Source organism: Sus scrofa, chromosome 14 (assembly GCF_054392235.1).
Source record: "Sus scrofa isolate SSC_HxYL_T2T_F1_AM1 chromosome 14, Sscrofa_HxYL_maternal_Yorkshire_Landrace_v2.0, whole genome shotgun sequence".
Taxonomy (NCBI): Eukaryota; Metazoa; Chordata; class Mammalia; order Artiodactyla; family Suidae; genus Sus; species Sus scrofa.
Genome location: NC_139396.1, coordinates 56,783,188 through 56,802,990, shown reverse-complemented (window position 1 = coordinate 56,802,990; position 19,803 = coordinate 56,783,188). Strand labels below are relative to the sequence as shown.

Sequence of the window (19,803 nt, the reverse complement as noted above, 5' to 3'; positions counted from 1 at the left end):
CCTCCAAGAGAAGAACTGATGGTTCAGTAGGGAAGGGAGATGTTAGTAAGCCATCACACAAATAAAACTACAAGTTGTGTTCTGGGCTTTATAAGTATGGGATAAGAAGAATGAATATCAGGTAGACCTGATTTGCAGGGGCGGAGTTTGGGAGATGAGCTTAAATAAGAAAGGTGTGTAAAAAGTTAAACAAGTCCAGGTGAGGAGAAGTTCCCTGAGGGGAAAAGCAGGTACAAAGCCCTTAGAAGCTGGTATGCGATTATATGCAACTTTCTTTGCAATCTCACAGCCCTCACACTTGTAGTTCCTTCCGGAAAGATCTCTTGTGGGATCTGATCTTCCCATGGCTGATCTCTCTCCTCTTTTGGCTTTTAGTTCACATGAACTCTCAGATGGTCCACTCGCTGACTATCCTTCTGAAGTCAATGTTCCCTTCCCCACCCCTCACCTTGTTTTATTACCTTACGCTGTTAGAGCGTCGAAATACCTACGATGGATTCAAACGTTCATTTGTGGAACGTCTCCTCCTTCCCACCCCTTCACTTGAACGTAAACCTCAAGAAGGGAAGGATTATTTCTGTTGCTGAAGATTTAAACGCTGTATTCTCAGCACCTGGCATATAGTAGTTGCTCAATGCATCTTTGAATGAAAACAAACAAACAAACAAACAAACAAACAAAAAAACAGGGCTTGGCGCACAGTCTGCTCTTGGCAAAAGCCACATTCCCAAAAGTGGAGAAGCTGAGCGCGGGGTCAGAGGTAAGACTCCCACCTGGGGTGCCATAAGCCTCGCGAGCCCGCGACGGCTCGGGCGGCGCGCCGGGGTGGGGCCGACCACCCGGAACCCGTGCGCGGCGGCGGCGGCGGTTTCCGGCGGCGGCGGTCACTTCCACCGGAGGGACTGTCCCGTGGCACCCGGCGGGGCCGAGGGGGACGCGGCGAGCGGGGAACGGCGGCGATGGACGACTACAACCTGGACGAGTTCCGCCGGCGCTGGCAGGAGGAGCTGGCGCAGGCCCAGACTCTGAGGAAGCGGCGGTGGCCGGAGGCTGCCGAGAGGCGGCCGCGGCGACCAGAGGTGGGCCCTGGGCGCAGCGAGCAGCAGGCTTTGGGGTACCTGCCCCTGGTTCAGGGCCTTCTAGCCGGCGCGGGGCGGCCTCCGGTGGCGCGGGCGACCCAGGCCGAGAGGCAGGAGGCGGACAGCGGTTCCTGCTTCCCTCCGCCCCTCGGCCCTCGGCCCTCGAGGCTCCTGGGGGCGGGGAGCAGCTGGTGGACCAGCTCATCCAGGACCTGGTGAGAGACCGTCGCCTCCCTCCCGGGCTGGCCCCCGTCCCTGGTAGAAACCTCAAGTGTTGGAAAGTGACTCTGTGCAATCAATGTGGGGAGTGGGGAAATGAATAGAAGTACACACACCTGTGTTGTGAGTGCACAGTTATCTCTGGAAGCTGTGGTTCCCAACTGGGGGTGATTTTTGTCCCCCAGTTTGCAGAGTCTGCAGACATTTTTGGATGCAACAATTGGGGCGAGGGGTGGTTGCTGCTAGCATCTAGTAGGTAGAGGCCAGGGATCCTCATGACCATTCTACAGTGCACAGGACAGCACCCACAAAAAACTGGCCCAAATAAGTATGAGATGGAGAAATCCTGCTCTAAAGGGGTTCCTAAACTTCTAACAGGTTTGCTTTTGGTGAAGGAGAGCCCACAAAGGAAGGAATTTTAACTTTTCTCTATATATTGTTTGTACAATTAATGTTTTTCTCACTTCATGTATTACTTCAATTAAAGCAGGAAAAAATCTTTTATTAAGAACCTCCATGCTAGAGTTACCCTCGTGGCGCAGTGGTTGACGAATCCGACTAGGAACCATGAGGTTGCGGGTTCAATCCCTGGCCTTACTCAGTTACTCAGTGGGTTAAGGATCCGGCGTTGGCGTGAGCTGTGGTATAGGTTGCAGACGCGGCTAGGATCCCGCGTTGTTGTAGCTGTGGCGTAGGCTGGTGGCGTAGGCTCCGATTAGACCCCTAGCCTGGGAATCTTCATATGCCATGGGAGCGGCCCTAGAAAAGGCAAAAAAAGACAAAATCAAACAAACAAAAAACCCGAAAAACACACCTCCATGCTAATGATAGTGCCCGTTTTGTGGGATATGAATTGCTCCCAGAATCTGGAGGAAGCCGGCCGGGGACCCTCTCCCCCTCAGAAGAAAAGATCCCTTTCACAAAATTGGCACAATCAAAAATCCCCTGAAACACATTCATGGTCAAGTGTTGGGACAAGGCAGCAGGTTTTAATGACGATATAAATTGGGCTCTAAGGCAGCTTCTATGGCTTCCCAATTGAGAATAGTTCTATAATTGCCAAGTTGTTTTGAAAAGTAATGGCATATTCAACAAAATATGTAGTTATACTCAAATAACATTAGTAGCTGTAAGATTCACAAAGTTTCTGGTCCTGTGCTCTGCCTGTCACTAAGGTTAGAGATAATTTGTATGTATGTGTGCCTTAAACATTTCGTATTTAAAGTAACAATTCTTATATATGTAAACTCATCTTGGCATCATGCCAGTTTCTGTAAGAAGTGGGTCATCACTGAAGATTTCTGAAGAATGTAAAAATTAAAATTTTCAATGCCTTGAGAAAGTGGCTTAGCACCTGATAAGTTGTTCATACCAATCTGGATCTATGCAGAAGTTATTCCCACAAAAGTAGATTTGTAAGCTGAGGCAAAACCAGCTCAAGGGGGAAGAGACAAACAGGAACGTGGATTATTAGGACAAAGGCACATTTGGGGCCTCACAAATTCTTCCTACTGAATGTGGCATTTTCCTGAGGAATCAAAACAATCCCAGGAGGTAAGTATTGTTAGTTTCCCTTTATAAATGTAGAAATGCAGGTTTGCAGTAATTTGCCCAGGGCTACCCAGCTGGCAAGATCTTGGAATTGAATTTGGATCCAGGTCTCTTGGACTTTTTTTCTTTTTTAAAGTATAATTGCTTTACAATGTTGTGCCAATTTCTGCTGTACAGCAAGTTGACTCAGTTATGCACATGTATGCATTCTTTTTTATCATCTTTTCCGTTATGGTTTATCCCAGGAGATTGGATATAGTTCCCTGTGTTCTACAGTAGCACCTTGTTTATCCTTTCTGAATGTAATGGTTTTATTCACTAACACTGGACTCCCAGTTCTTCCCTCTCCCTCCCCTTTCCCTCTTGGCAACCACAAATGTGTTCTCTATGTTTGTGGGTCTGTTTCTGTTTCGTAGGTAGGTTCATTTGTGCCATATTTTAGATTCCTCATATAAGTTGTATCATATGGTATTTGTCTTTTTTTGACTTCCCTTAGTATGATAATCTCTAGTTGCATCCATGTTGCTGCAAATGGCATTATTTTGTTCTTTTTTTATGGCTGAGCAGTATTCCGTTGTGTGTATGTACCACATCTTAATCCATTCATCTGTCGATGGACTTTTAGATTGTTTCCATGTCTTGCCTGCAATAAACATAGGGATGCATGTATTTTTTTGAGTTACAGTTTTGTCTGGATATATCACCCAGGAGTGGGATTGCTAGATAATATGGTAGATCTATAGTTTTCTGAGGAACCTCCACACTGTTTTCTAATTTATCATTGTATCCAATTTACATTTGCACCAACAGTGTAGGAAGGTTCCCTCCCAGAATGGAGTTGACCCGTTTGTCTGTGACTGATCTGATGGTTTTGAGTCAAGTCCAGCATCTTGAGCCAGCTGCCTACTTCTGATGTTGTCTTCTTCTCATGCTGGTATAGTTTTCCTCCGTGTGAGCAGCGGTCCTCTCTATGGAGCAGTCCAGTACAGAAACCTAGTTCAGCATTATGGTCTGAAAATCAGAAGCTTTTATTTTTCAAAATGTCCTTTCTGTAGACCTCCTTGAAGAGAAAACATTTCTGCAAAGGCATCAGAGTAAAGCCATGAACTGCCTATGACAAAAGACTTGAGAGGGTGCATTTAAAATCTGATTATAGGAGTTCCCGTTGTGGCGCAGTGGTTAACGAATCCGACTAGGAACCATGAGGTTGCGGTTCGGTCCCTGCCCTTGCTCAGTGTGTTGACGATCTGGCGTTGCTGTGAGCTGTGGTGTAGGTTGCAGACGCAGCTCGGATCCCGAGTTGCTGTGGCTCTGGCATAGGCCGGTGGCTCCAGCTCCGATTGGACCCCTAGCCTGGGAACCTCCATATGCCGCGGGAGCGGCCCAAGAAATAGCAAAAAGACCAAAAAAAAAATAATAATAAAATAAAATCCGATTATAATGCAGTTGACAAAGAAACTTGGTTACTGTAGAGACATCTACTGTATAATCTGAGGAGGCTTATCACTCATTTGATGATGTTCTGCATGTATTTTCCTAGTTAACTATTCCCCCTCTCCTACCTCTGGGATGCCTCAGAGGCCCTCTGAACCATCCCAAAGTTAGTTGAAGTCAAAAAAACTAATTAGAATTTGATAGGAAGTTCATTAAAAAAACATTTGGACAGATAGAATTATAGGTCGTACTTTCCCCAAAGTTGCAAGAGATCTCAGAAACAAATACAGGTTATTTAAAGGCGAAGGACTTCACATAATCTGTTGTCAGAGTAGCATTCTAAGAAGACTTAGTTCTCTTAGCAGAGAGAAAAGCCAAATTCAAGTTTTGCACCAGCTTACTTTTAAAATTAATTTACTCAATTAGGTTTGTTCTAACTTAGTCACTCCTGACCATCCACAAAATTCTTCTCTCAGTGTCCACTTCCCACAAACTTTCTTCCACTTTCTGCGTCCATATTATTCTGTCCCTTATTTTTCCTTCCAAAACGATAAGCTACAAGACAAACTTTGTTTTCCTTTAATAAACTGTAATTCCTTTCATCATTCCTTCTTATTGAAAACACATCCTACTTTTCTAAAGCAACCACAGACTGTGTTTTATAATTTCTAAAAACATGTTTTTCTTATAGAGAAACAGCTCAGGGTAGCACCGAATATGATTAATAGTCCTAAACACCTTCAATTTCTCTGTTTAGTAACTGATATCTCAGTATCTCATTTGACTTCTATTTAACCTAGGTACAGTTACATTTTACTCTTAATGTTGATAACTCTAAAGGCATGTCTATATTAATTGGATCAACAAACTTTAACACAAGATATTAATTTAATACTGAATATTTCCCAGTTCACATAAACCTAAAATTAATTCTGGCCAGTTCCCTTCCATATTTTGAGGATTTCTATATGCATTTAATTTCCTTTAAGTCAATTAAGTAGGTCCCATTTACATTTAATTTTTGATAATATCATCCAAAGTTAATACATATATGGTGCACATAAAAACTCATAGAAATCTCATAGCTTCATTTTCTAAGCTTAGTCATGAGTCAGATATTAAAAATAAAACTCGCTACTTTATAAGTTTTGAAAAGATTTCTTTACCCATTTTTTTTTCCCTCCGTCTCAGGAATTAGAGTTGGTCTAGATAAGATAGGTGTTCCTGAGAGCCCAGGTCTCAAGGCACAGGGCGAGAAAAGTAAGTTCTCCTAGAAGGACTTATTCCCTCAAGGTCAGAATTCTGAAAAGACATTTTCCTCAAGCTTGCTTTTTAAAATTGTGTATGCAAAAAGAGTTAACAGAAATATCTTGGGTCTTCAAAGGTTTCAAAAGGAGGAAAAGAGGCCAGCTTAAGTTTGAAAAGAGAAAGGGGAGAGGGAAGGGGAAAAGGTCAGCAAAATCTCATGTCCTTTACCTGGTCGGGGCACTCTGACCAGTCCTCCATGTCAGGAGGAGATGGAGACTAAAGGGTCCCAGTTACAGCTGCTGGGTCTGGCCCCTCGGCGGGTGAGTTGGTCCTCAAGTACCCCGAGTGGTTAATAGCTATGGCTAAGGCTTGGCCAAAGAAATGTGAGCTGTCTCTAAAACCCTGAGAAAGGACTGTCCAGGTTAATGGAGAGGCCAAAGAGTGTCGGGGTCAGTCCATGTGAAAGTAGATAAGTCCTGGCATGCAGGGTCTAGAGGGATTGTAAAAAAGGCATCTTTTAAGTCCAGAACTAAGAAATGAAAAGTATTAGGAGGTATATGAGACAGGAGAGTATAGGGATTTGGGACCACTGGGTTAATGCCTAATTGTTAAGGCGAAGATCCTGAACTAATTGGAAGGATCCATCTGGGGTGTGGGTTTGTTTTTTTGTTTTTTGCTTTGTGTGTTTTTTTTTTTTTTTTTTTTTTTTTTAACAGGAAGGATACCAGTGTTGAATGGAGAGTATGTTTGACGACATAGCCCTTGAGGAGGTGCTGAATTATAGGCGGGCGTTTGTCCCCTCTGAGCTTCTGGGCTAATAGGATATTGAGTTTGATTAGGAAATTTAGTAGGATCCTTTCGTCTTATGAGAATGGGAGAATGATGTCTAGCAGTGGAGGGCCTACTGGTGTCCCGAACAATGGGATTTATATCCCAGGGAGGTGGGAAGGACTGGGAGGTGGGCCCCGGATCTGGCTGGCACAGGAGTGAGAACTTTGCGTTTGGTTGTGTAGGAAATTGAATGTATGCCTGGAATTTATTTGTCTTTGTAGGGCCGCACCTGTGGCATATGGAGGTTCCCAGGCTAGGGGTTGAATCAGAGCTACAGCTGCTGGCCTACACCACAGCCACAGCAACATAGGATCTGAGCCCTGTCTGTAACCTACACCATAGCTCACAGGCAACGCAGGATCATCCTTAACTCACTGAGCAAGGCCAGGGATTGAACCTATGTCTTCATGGATGCTAATCAGGTTGTTTCCACTGAGCCACGACGGGAACTCTTAGAACTTAGTTAAAATATCCCTCCCTATTATAGGGGTTGGACATGTGGGAATAACTAGAAATGAGTGGCAAAAAATGGCATTAAAAGTGTGCAAACTAAAGGTCCAGTCTTTTGGGGTGTAGTGGGCAACCCATTTAACCCTACTATACAAGTTGGGGAGGTGTAGGTAATACCCCGGAAACTAGGTAATACTGAGTATGATGCCTCCGTGTCCAGTAAGAATGAAACAGTCTTGCCTGCTACTGCCATAGATACCCGAGGCTCCAGAGTGGTGACGGGAAGGTGGGGGCCTGGTGGCCTCGGGCCCCATTAATCTCCCATGGCCAGGCCCAACATTTGTGCATGTTGATGGTCTCCAAGGTGGGTTTTGTTGGGGAGACGGTGGGCTGCCCTGGCTTTCCACAGTTTCACTGCCAAGTGTCCGGTTGTGGGGATGGTGGACTGCTCTGGCTTGCCAAAGTCTACCTTCCAATGTCTGGTTTGACTGCATTTGGGACAAGGGCCTGGTGGGGGCTTGGGGTTAGGGCATTTATTTGCCCAGAGCCACATTTGAAACAGGCCCCCAGAAGGGAGGTGGTTCTATAAGTTTGTATGCCTAGAGGATGGGGGTGGGGGTTCCTCGGTTTTTGAGGATTTCCCTCTATGGCAGAAGCAAGAAGCTGGTATTTGGTCATGGACTCTTTTAGTTGTGGGGCCTTTTGTTCTTCCTTTTTATTGTTAAAAAGACCTTAAAGGCAGCTTTAATTGTTAAAAAGTCCCTTTGTGGGGTCAAAGGACTGTCTTCTAGTTTTTGTAATTTTTTTCATATCTGGTGCTGATTGGGAAATGAAATGTATATGGGGATAAGTTTTTCTGTCTTCACTGTCTCGATTTAGGGTAGTATACTTAAGAATAGCCTCTGTAAGCCTGAATATAAAAAGGGCTGGGTTTTCTTGGGGTTCTTGTATTATTTCACTAATTTTATCATAATTAGCTATTTTCGAAGGGGATTTCTTCATTTCTTCTATTAGGCAAGAAGAGATAAGGTGGCCTCTCTTGCACCTGTCTGGGGAGTCTACCTGATAGTTCCAATTAGGGCCCACAGCTAGAGTTCCAACAGGATTGTTAGTGGGGTCTTGAGTATGTAAGCTGTCTGCATGGGCTTGGGCTGCCAGCCAAATTCGTTCCCTTTCTTCAGAGGAGAGAGGAGAGCCAGGGATAATCTAAATATCTTGCCAAGTTAAGTCATAGGAGTGAACAAGATATTGGAACTCTTTTGTGTAGGTAGTTGGGTCTGAGGTGAACGAATCTAAGCTTTTTTTTTTTTTTTTTTTTTTAAATTTGTGATAAGTCTCCCAAAGAAGAAGGTGCATGAACTCTGATTATTCCTTCAACTCTTGAAACCTCTCTTAAAGGAAGGATTGGGGCCTCGGGATATCGATGATCGAGATCTCGTTGGGGAAGGGAATAAAAGGGGTTGTTATTAGGGGAAGAGGCTGCATTTTGGGTGTGGGAATTAGGATTTTGGGGGCAGGGAGGAAGAGAAGGAAGAACAGTGGTGGGAGGGGGAGAAGGTGTAGGGGCTGTAGGAGCTGGAAGCACAGAAAAGCAGGAAGGGGAGAAAGAAGTGTGGAGATTGCAGGAACCAGGGGCACAGGAGCAGCGGGAGGGGGAGGAGGAGGATGATTATGGTTTTGAGGGATTGGGGGGTGCTGAAGCATGACAGGATCAAAGTCAGAGTTGGAAGAAAGATAAGGGAGTGGCAATTTAGTTTCTGCCTGCGGGGAAGGGTGTTTGTTTAACTGAAGAACCTGGTATGAGTTAAAATCAGAGCAAAGAGAGGGTCCAGATCTTAAATAGATAAAAGCTTGAATGTAGGGAACCTCTGACCACTTCCCATTGCATTGGAGAAGATTCTCAATATCACGTTGAATTTGGAAATCAAATGTGCCATTCTCAGGCCATTGGCTCCCGTTATCTAATTTATATTGGGGCCAGGCCCCAGTACAGAAAAAAATGAGACACTTGGGCTTAATATCTGGGTGGAGCCCCAGAGTTGAAAGGTTGCAGAGAAGTCACCATAAAGGTGTATCTCATGGAGGTTGAGAGGAGGGGTGCCAATAGCGTTAATTTGGGAGTGGAAGTTTGAAATAAGGAATCTAAAAGCCTGCCTAGATGCTCTGAGAGGTGTCCCCCTGAGAGGGCCTCGGATCTGAATGAGATAGACCACCTAGACATTCAGAGGGGCGTCCCCCTGTGAAGGCTAGGATCTGGACGAGGCTCACCCCTAATCAGGAAACATCTTTCCTGAGAAGGGGGAGCACCTGGTCCCTGGGACCAGATGGAAACCTGGCTGACTGGATGTCCATAAGGAAATGAAAAATGGGCAATAAATCAGATTGGGTTTGGGAGTAGAGTAGGGGAGGGAACTCCAGTATTTACTCACCTTACACCTTGTACTCTTGAAATGCGGGCCAGTGTGGGGTGCAATGTGGCAGGAATCTTCAGGCGCTTGAGATCTCAGAGCTTGACAGTCACAAGGAGAAGGAGACTTTCACTCTTCTGAGCGGTAGTTACTGGGAGAGAGAGCTAGAGAAACCTTCAGATCTCACTAGGGAGTACCCCTGGCCAGTCTTCAGCTGTTCCAGTAGTCTCACTCTGTTCACTGCAAGTCTCTTAGGGTTAAGAGAGAGTTTAGGAACAGAGGAAGCTTCCACCCTTTCAGGCTAAAACTGCTTGCCCCTAGAGGGACTTTCAGAACACTGCAGAGAGTAGCCCTGGCTGGTGTCTTGAGCCATCCCTCCAAGCCTTTGGAGCATTCATGGAAACCTGGAAATTGGGAAGGGAGGGCTGGGTAACCCTCCCTGGTATCAGCACCAAAATGTTAGAGCGCCAGGGAAAGAAAGTTGACCGGAGCAGTGCAATCTTAAGTGAGATTTATTGACCAGCTGAGTGGCCGGGAGCACTAAGCAAGAGGAACTCAGAGCCCCTCTGCTGTTGGGAGAGAATCAGGTTTTATAGGCAGGGGGTTGTGTGCTGAGTGCTATAGGTCTGGGATGGTGGTTGAGATCATGGTATAAAATTTAACTTTCTCTTTGGAGCTGTCTTTGTCCTTGGGAAGTCAGCTGCTTTATGGGCTTGGTTGTTCTGCCTGTGGAGGTCCGATAAAGTGGAGACTGCAGGTCTGGGTCTGGGTGGGTCAGTGAGTCATGTGGACTTACTTTTTTTAGGCTTTCATTTTAGTTTCCACCTAAGATTTTTGTTTGTTTGTTTGTTTCTATTTCTATTGCCCTGGGAAACTGACCTAATAAAACATTTGTATAATTTATTCCAGAGAATGTTTTGCCTATGTTCTCCTCTAGGAGTTTTATGGTGTTGTGTCTTCTGTTTAAGTCTTTAAGCCATTTTGAGTTTATTTTTGTGTGTGGTATGAGGTGTGCTCTAATTTCATTGATATATGTGCCGCTGTCCACAGGTCTGTTTGACTTCAAATTTCACCAGGTAGGAGTTCCCTAAATTTGACTTGCTATAAGAATCACCTTAGGTCTTGTTGAAACCTAAGTCCAGCCCTTCCCAAACCTACTCCATCAATTTCCTGAGGAGGGGCCCAGATGATTGGGATGATCAGGCAAGTTTGAGACACTGTTTTCAGTTGTAAAGCTTCTTTTGGTTTGAGGTCTGTATTCTTGAGGCTTTCTAGACCTGACACTCCTGAGGCATATGCATTGATATCAAAAATAGTGGAGCCCTGGATAAAGCATCTTCAAAATGGAAGAGGCCTACCTACTGGAGGATCCAAGCAACTTCAGAATCTGTTTCATATGTGGTTAGAAGAAGCCTGGTCTGAAATATATGCCTGTGATCCCCCTGCTTCCTTCAGAATCAGGGTTCTACCAGGCTCTACACTACTGTGAGTGACATCTGACCTTTGGTGCACAACTAGTGGTTTTTTTGTTTGCTTTCTTGTACTTAACAGTCTTTATTAACACTGCTGTAAATTACAAGAAATTATATTTTTTGCATGCCTGCTTTCTGTCTCCTTGGTACTATCTTAAGGTTTAGAGACATTATCTTCGGTTCTCACAATGACCCTCTCCAGTGGGCAGGATTTGGCAGAGGAGGATTAAGAAAGTAATTGATTTAAGGGACCCAGTACCTTCAGTCTGAGAAATGATGACAGCTTTTATAGAAAAGGCTTGGATTTGTTTTTTTTTTTTTTTGTCTTTTTGCCTTTTCTAGGGCTGTTCCCTTGGCATGTGGAGGTTCCCAGGCTAGGGGTCTGATCGGAGCTGTATCCGCCGGCCTACACCAGAGCCACAGCAATGTGGGATCCGAGCTGCGTCTACAACCTACACCACAGCTCATAGCCATGCTGGATCCTTAACCCACTAAGCAAGGCCAGGAATCAAACCTGCAACCTCATTCTTCCTAGTCGGATTCGTTAACCACTGAACCATGACGGGAACTCCTGGATTTGTCTTGAGTGGTTCTAAGTCCCAGAGCCCACCTGTTCCACTGCAGGCAGGAAATGCAGATGCTTCATGTTACTCATTTGATCTTTTTTTCTTTCTTTTTTTTTTTTGTCTTTTTGCTATTTCTTTGGGCCGCTCCCGTGGCATATGGAGATTCCCAGGCTAGGGGTCAAATCGGAGCTGTAGCCATTGGCCTACACCAGAGCCACAGCAACGCGGGATCTGAGCCGCGTCTGCAACCTACACCACAGCTCACAGCAACGCCGGATCGTTAACCCACTGAGCAAGGGCAGGGACCGAACCCGCAACCTCATGGTTCCTAGTCAGATTCGTTAACCACTGCGCCACGACGGGAACTCCTGATCTTTTTTTCTTAGCCCATCAGGTTATGTGTCTTCTCCAGATTCCAGCCATACTTTTGCAATGATTTATTTTATAATGGCTACTGTTCTGTTTGTTACATTAAATAGTAAACATAATGGTGTAGAAATTGTCTTCATGATATCCCTAAAGAAAAATACTTAACCATTTTTCTTGAAGCCCAGCCCTCCTCTTGGTCTTGTTCCTCAGGTTTTTAAAAATTTTTTAATTTTTTTAATTTTTGCTTTTTAGGGCCATACCCATGGCATATGGAAGTTCCCAGGCTAGGGGTCAAATTGGAGCTGTAGTGCTGGCCTACACCACAGCCACAGCAATGCAGGATTTGAGCCCCATCTGCAACCTACATCACAGCCCATGGCAATGCTGGGTCCTTATCTCACTGAGCAAGGCCAGGGACTGAACCCACATCCTTATGGATACTAGTCGGATTCATTTCTACTATGCCACAATGGGAACTCCTCCCAGTTTTTAAAAATTAAATCCTTCTCTGTTGAAGTGTACAAACCATAAAGGTACATCTTGATGCATTTCCAAGAATGTACACATTCATGTAAACAGTGTCGAGGATACAGACCAGCATTACCAGCTTTTCAGAACCCTTACATATACCCTTCCACTCAAAGGTAACCACTCACTTGACTTCTTAGGCCTTATTTTAATTTTGTCTGATTTTTGAACAAAGTAGAATCACACAGCATATACTTTTTTTGTGTCTGGGTTCTTGTGCTTGGCATTATGTATGAGTTTTTCCCCAATGAATATGCCACATCTTGTTTACTAGCTCTTGTGTTGATGGGCATTATTGATAACTAGTTTCTTAATAGCCAGTTTGAGGCTATTAGGAATAATGCTTCTGTGAACATTTTGTACATATTTTGGAATGAGTGTATACATTTTTCTTGGATATTTGCTTATGAGTGGGATTGCTGGGTTACAAGGTATGCATATATGTAGATTTAGTAGGTAGTAACAGTTTTTCAAAGTGGTTGTATAGGTTTTTCCACTTTCGTAGTAACTGGAGTATGTGGAATATAATAGTTTACGTTCTTCTTTGCCATAAATATACCACCACCCAACTGAGATGACATATGGCAACTGAAATTGACCCTGGAAGAGATGATAGTAACAAATTGGGAAATGTATGCTATGGCTGGGCTAAAAGTTGGAGCCTCCGTACTGACCAGCTGGTCGTTGCCAGTTGGTATTGCAACTGGTATTGCAGTTTTAATGTATTTTTTTTTTCCAAAATGTGATTATGTATTTTTGTGTGGATTCTATCAGTTTTTGCTGCCTCCCCTCACCCCACCCCCCAAAAAAACCCCAACACTTTGGCTTAAGACAACCAAGGTTTATTTAGTTCACCATCTTGCAGGGTGCAGTTTGGGCTGGGCTTGGGTGGGCTCACTTACATGTTTGACATTATCTTCTATCATCAAGGCAGCTCTGCTTCTGGCTCTATCTATGTATGTGTTTCTGCATTACACATAACATCATCATCCAGCAGGTTAGCCCTGGGTGGGCCTTACCAAAGTTATGGGAGCAGCAGGAGGGCCAGTCCCAACACCCAAGTGCTTTTGAAGTCTCTGCCTAGGTCGTTACTGTCTCATTGGCTAAAGCAATTTACATGGCCATACCCAGAGTGAGAGGTACCCAAATGCTTAATACAGAAAGGCATGTACAAATTAAGGGACTAGTTAATCTAAAAATCTACCACAAAAATTCTTTCCACTCTCAGGTTTTTTTTTTTTTTTTTTTTTTTTTTTTTGTCTTTTAGGGCCTCACTTGTGACATATGGAGGTTCCCAGGCTAGGGGTCTAATCATAGCTGTAGCTGCCGGCCTACACCACAGCCACAGCAACTCGGGATCTGAGCCACATCTGGGACCTACACCACAGCTCACGACAACGCCGATCCTTAACCCACTGAGTGAGGCCAAGGATCAAGCCTGCCTCCTCATGGATGCTAGTCAGGTTTTTTAGCTGCTGAGCCACGACGGGAACTCGGCCACTTTTAGTTGTTAACTAATAGAAAACAATACCTCTCCATGGGCTAGATCTGCCTTAGGTCATGAGTTTATGATCTTTGCCTAATGCTTCCCAAGAATTCTTCTTTGATCTATGGGTGACTCCTGAAAAGGAAGATTTAGTTGTATTTGGGACTCCCCAGAAACTGACAGGTTCATCCAGTTGACATAAAAGGGAAATAAAATACTGGCACCACCTCGTAATGTCTACTCTCCACTTTTTTCCAACCTTTGGCATTCTGTTATATTGGCGTATCCTGTTGTATTTTTGGTGAAGTCTTTCACTTCAGTCTTCAGTATCATCACTAGAGCAAAGAACAACTAGTAAGTTAGCAGTCAGGAGTTCAATTACTGCTTGATGGGTGTGTGAACAGCACCACCTTGTAGTGTCATATGGACAGGTGCAGGCCGGGCCTTTGATGGACAAGCCCAGCTGAAATGAGGACTTAGAAGTGACTCCTTTTAAGCCTCATCTTCTCTTGTGAAGCTTTTAGTAATAGTGCTTAAAACCATGGTAAGTTAGGGACACCTAAATGATCTTCTTGGTGTATGGTTAAATTAGTGAAAGAAATGATTCATCCTTGGATAGAAATTCAGACGCAGTGGGCACTTGGTCTTTTTAATTTTTATTTTTTTAAACTTTTTTTTTTCCCTTTCTCAGTAAACTCAGGCCTCTCCAAGGTAGTAGAGCCACATGAGTATAATTGCAAGTACACTGTTGCTTTCTTCACTGTGGTGGTTGTGAAATCTAGTTGCTTGGTCTCATTTCTATTTAGGTAATGCATCAGGACTTGGGCTACAAACAGTCAGCACTTAGCTCATACTGGTTTAAAAACCCAAGCTGGAATCTGTTGATTCACATAACTCAAAATTCCAGGTGGTGGTCCACGTTCTAGGTGCTTTTATAATGTAACTAAGAATCTCTCCATCTTTTTTTCTCCTTACCCCACCCCAGTTTTACTGAGAAATAATTGGTGTAGAACAGTGTATAAATTTAAGGGGTACAGTGTGAGAACTTGATTCGCAAAATGATTAGCAGTTTAGTTAGCATCCATTACCTCGTATAGTTAGGTTTGTTTGTTTGTTTTCTTGTAGAAATCTCTATCTCTTGGCTTGCTTTCCTTTTGTTGGCTTTATTCATAGACAAGCTCTCCCCACTTTGGGATGAAATGGCTACTAACAACTCCAGTCTTGTATTCTATAAGCTTAGCAACCCAGAGGAAAAAGAACATTTGTTTTATGCAGCAAAAGACATGAATTTAAATTTCCATTGGTCCAGACTGGGTTATGTGTCTGTCCTCCAACCAGTTACTGATGTAAATTGTCCAGTCTTGTATTCACTATCCGTGCCTAAAAATAAGAGTGGGGTCAGCCCCACCTAACCCATGTTGACTAAGAGTGGGGTGGTTTCATGAAAGAAAAGTGGGAAAGAGGAAACGGATGCTGGATAGGAACAAAAGATGACCACTTGTAACAGGTGTTTGAAGCAGCACTTACAGTAGGAATGTAGGTGTATTCTGTTCATCCAACATATATTTATCGATCAGCTGGGTCCCGGGGAATCAGCCATAAACAGAATGGACATAGTCCCTGATCACAGAAGCCTACAGTTTTGCTTCTTTCAACTAAAAGAGTGACATTAATGGAAGAGGGTGGCCTTGATTACAAGTCCAGGCTCTGGAATCAGGCAGACCAGAGTTCAAATTCCATCTCTGCTGCTGATTAGCTAATTGACCTCAGGCAGGTTAATTTATTTGCCTTATCAAATGAACTTGATGCTAGTATTATCCTGTGTGGAGGCAATGAAAGAAGGCATGGAACATTCTTGGCACCAAGCCCAACTTAGAATAAGTAGCCAGTAAATTAAAGCTGGTGCTACTACTATCATTAGCATTGCAGAAGTATTCATCATACTGTCACTTCCTCTTTGCTAAGACTTACTCCTGATAAGTCCTTGGTCCCCTGCTCTTGGACTGGAATCCTTGGAGGGCAGTGTCTGTTGTCTTCCTCTTGTACCCCCACCTATGATACTCACTGCAGTAGGGGCCCCGTATGCATTTGTGGAGTTGAAATAATGTGGGCCCTGTGTGCATTTGTGGAGTTGAAATGCTGCTTCCAACAGCAACCTGATAAGGAGGCTCCATGGTGGTTAGAACTTGTGTGAACTTTCAAAGCATTATGATTTGGGTTTTCAGTCCTGATAAAAGTTTTAATACTGCTGGCCAAGAATTATTGCTCACTTTGTTAGTTTTTTTTTTTTTCTTATGTATTTTTAGGGCCACACCCACGGCATATGGAGGATCCCAGGGTAGGGGTCTAATTAGAGCTGCAGCTGCCAGCCTTCGCCAGAGCCACAGCAATACCAGATCTGAGCTGTGTCTGTGACCTATACCACAGCTCACGGCAACACCGGCTCCTTAACCACTGAGTGAGGCCAGGGATCGAACCCTCAACCTCATGGTTCCTAGTCGGATTCGTTTCCACTGCACCACGATGGGAACTCCAGGTTTTTTTTTTTTACATAATAGTTGATTTACAATATTGCACCAAATTCTACTGTACAGCAGAGTGACCCAGTCATACATATAGATACATTCATTTTCTTATATTCCATCTGCTTTGTTAATATTTAATTTGTCAGAGCCTACATCTATGTTATCAACAAGACCAATTTGGTGACTTAACTTTCCTCTTTTTTTTTTTTTTTTAATTAGAAACAATGGAACTCACTAATAAAAAGTGAGAAGCCAATTGAATCAAATGTAAACTCATGTTGGCTTACCTGGATTTACTTCTTATCCTCTTGCTGTTCTTTGTCTTCCTTTTAAGGCTTAACTTGATTCTTGTTCCTTTATTAACTCTCCCCTGGTCCTTCCAGCCCAAGGTTCTCTTCCTTCTCTCTTCTCCCAACTAAAACATCCTCTTGTCAATGCCATTCATTTTTTCCTGTTAAGAATGAGCATGTGTCTACCTGGGCATGTTTTTAAATGGTCTCTGTATACATGAGAACAACTTGTAACTTAGGTCATCTGTCCGTTGGAAGGTTCTACTGCTTGAAGCAGCCTGGGCTTCAAATTCACTCCTCAAGTACTCTTTTAAATAGCTTCATGGTACCAGGCACACTTCTAGACATTGAGTCTACAGCAATGAATAAGACAGAGACAAATCCATGCTCCTATCAAGCTTCCACTCTAGGCAAGAAGGAGATGGACAATGAACAAATAATTATCAATTAATAGATGCTCTGGAGAAAAAGCAGGTGGAAGGGATAGAGTTCGGGGAGGGGCTGTAATTGTTTCTAGTGCCGTTCAAGAAGGCTTTCCTGGGAAGTTCACACTTAAGGAAGAAGGTGAGGGAGCAAGCATGCAGAGATTTGGGGAAGGGATTCTAGGCAGAGAATGGTAAGTGCAAAGTTCTGTGTGACCAGGGCCAGGTGGACTTATGGGCCTGTGTGACCTATATCATCACAAGGGGCCCCAGGCTGAGAAGCGCCTTGTGCTTAGTTTAATGCTCTGTTGTTGCCATCTTGAAATTCTTCCTATTAAACAAGAGGCCCCATATTTTTTTGTGCCGGGATCCACAAATTATAAAGGCAGTCCTATATAATGATATGAGTATGCCTGGAGTGTTTGGGATCCCCTATGTGAAACACTCACTACAACAACCCATAACCCACATAGGCCCCTCTGGGACCTGAAGCTTTTGACAGGGTAGCTCCTCCTCCTTCTCCTGACTTCTTTCTGGAGAGAAAAGTTAATCTATCTCAGTATAGACCAACAGGGGGCTTGAAAGCAAAGGTTCAGCCTCTTCTGCTCACTAGCTTTCTCCATTTGCCCAGCCTTCTGGGATCACCTCCTCTTGTGCTTGCCCGAATATTTTGTTTATTTTTCCTTCCTTTCCACCTGTGGCATATGGAAGTTTCCTGAGTTAGGGGTGGAATCAGTCTAGCTGCTGGCCTAGGCTACAGCAGTGCTCGGCCTTAACCACGTTTGCAGCCTACACCATAGCTCATGGCAACACCTGATCCTTAGCTCACTGAGCGAGGCCAGGGATTGAACCCGCATCCTCATGGATACTAGTTGGGTCCTTAGCCTGCTGAGCCACAACAGTAACTCCAGCCTCAATCCTTTAGATTGCTATTTTGTGTCCATCCCTTGTCAGAGTGCCCAGGGGAATTGTACCTGTTGGTTGTGAATGAGAATGATTCTTGAAGTTGGGAAGCCCATTTAAAAACAAGTTCTGGAGTTCCTGTTGTGGCTCAGCTGTAACAAACCCAACTAGTATCCATTAGTACTTGGGTTTGATACCTGGCCCTGCTCAGTGGGTTAAGGATCCGGCATTGCCATGAGCTGCACTGTAGTTCGCAGACTTGGCTTGATCTGGCATTGCTGTGGTGTAGGCTGGCAGCAGCTGTAGTTGCAGCTCCAATTTGACCCCTAGCCTGGGAACTTCCATATGCCATGGGTGTGGCCCTGAAAAGACAAAAAAAACCTAACAACAACAACAAAAAACCAAAGACAAAACAAAGTCCCATGACATTTAATGTGCATCTACTGTATGCAATGATGCAATGCAATGTGTTTGTTAGATATTGTGGTGTTATAGTTCAGTTTTATCATCCACATATGCAATTCACAAAAATTTGTTGAATACCTTTTGCTCTTATAGCGAGGCAGGGGGATTAGGTTAAAAGATAAACTGGCTTTTTGTGGGTTGCTTGGGAACTTAACCACTCTTTATAGCATTGTTGCTTTGGAGAAATGAGTTCCAAGTTCTAAATAGCTGGCTTACTAATGAACTTGGGAATGCCTTGGGGGACTATCTCTATTGCCTTTCGTAGACTCAAGTTTTTATTCTCTTTTACATGGCGATGATTTATCTCTTTAAAAGATTTTAGCTCTTTGAGTGTTGACATCATTTCTTATACATTTGCTAACAGCACCACCCCTCCTCCCAGCACCTGTCATGCCCTGAATTCCGATAGTGTTTTGAATATAAAACACCTTATTTTAGAAATGCATTGCTTTTCATTGTGGAAGTATCACATGGTCATTGTAAAAATATTGAGGGAAATCAAAAGAATAGATGAAAACAAAAATCTCTTGTAATGTCATTGCTCAGGGACTACAGCTGATAACATTTTGGTGGACTTCTGTCATTTTTTTTTTCCTTTGTATAAATAAGAACATGTGTTTTGAGACACATTTGGGAATGTAAATGAATGCCTGTTTATCTGAAAAAGTGTTTTGGAGCTTCCCCCCAATCAACCAATTTTATTTTAAAGAAAATGCAGGTGAAACTGGAACTCATCCATTCCTTCTGGTTGAGATTGTGTGGGTCTGCTCTCCTCTTTAGCTGTATGTGGAAAGTTGAGATAAATTCCTTTAGAAAACAGTCTTCTTTCAGTGGCAGATTTAGCAGAAATGTTATGTATCTATTGTTTGAACTCGCGGTGCTTTTCTCAGTTTCTTAAAACACCATCTAGAGAGATCGTTCGTGTTCTGTTTGCCCTGGAAATGTACATTGGGAACAGATCTTAAGTCAGTTTCTTCACTTTTTACTGATTTGGCTCTTAGTAATTATCCCTTCTTCTACTAAACAAGAGAAGACAGATTAAATTTCTAACAGTACGGCACAAAACCAATCCATTTACAGAATTAGTCTTACATTAGCACATAAGAGTACAAATCAACCTCCCTGGGGATGGATCTATTTGCAATTTCTTTTAGCATTTTTGGAGTAAGTCCAGTAGACTTTGGGAAAATCTAGTATTCACTGACTTTGAATTAACAAAGTAACATGACCCTTTTGTGGTGGTTTTTTTTTTTTTTTTTTGGGAAAGGGTTTATTTTTATATCTGTCTATAAGTTAGGGTTGTGGTTCTCAACTTTTGGTTTGCATGAGGATTCCTGAGGAACAGATGCTTGAGCCCTGCCCCTGAAAATTTGGGGCAACAGGTCTGAGTGAGACCCTGGGCCTTTGGTTTGAAACACACACCCCTCCAAGATGTTTTGATGTATAATACAGAACAGAAGTGGCTTTTGTTTTGAAACACACATACACACTCTCCAAAATATTTTGATGTATATACAGGACAGAAGTCACTAATAGTGGGTAGAAAATCAATATTTG

General features: G+C 43.5%; 1 protein-coding gene across 1 annotated transcript in view; it reads left to right on the top strand.

Annotated features, from left to right (window-relative positions):
* The first annotated feature begins 857 nt into the window (after window positions 1-857).
* The window catches only part of FBXW8 (F-box and WD repeat domain containing 8), a 132,013-nt gene continuing 113,067 nt past the window's right edge, over window positions 858-19,803 (top strand). The window contains 2 exon segments of the mRNA XM_084994201.1: window positions 858-1,223; window positions 1,226-1,294. Of these exon segments, the coding sequence (XP_084850327.1) occupies window positions 960-1,223; window positions 1,226-1,294 (333 nt within the window). The 5' untranslated portion in view covers window positions 858-959.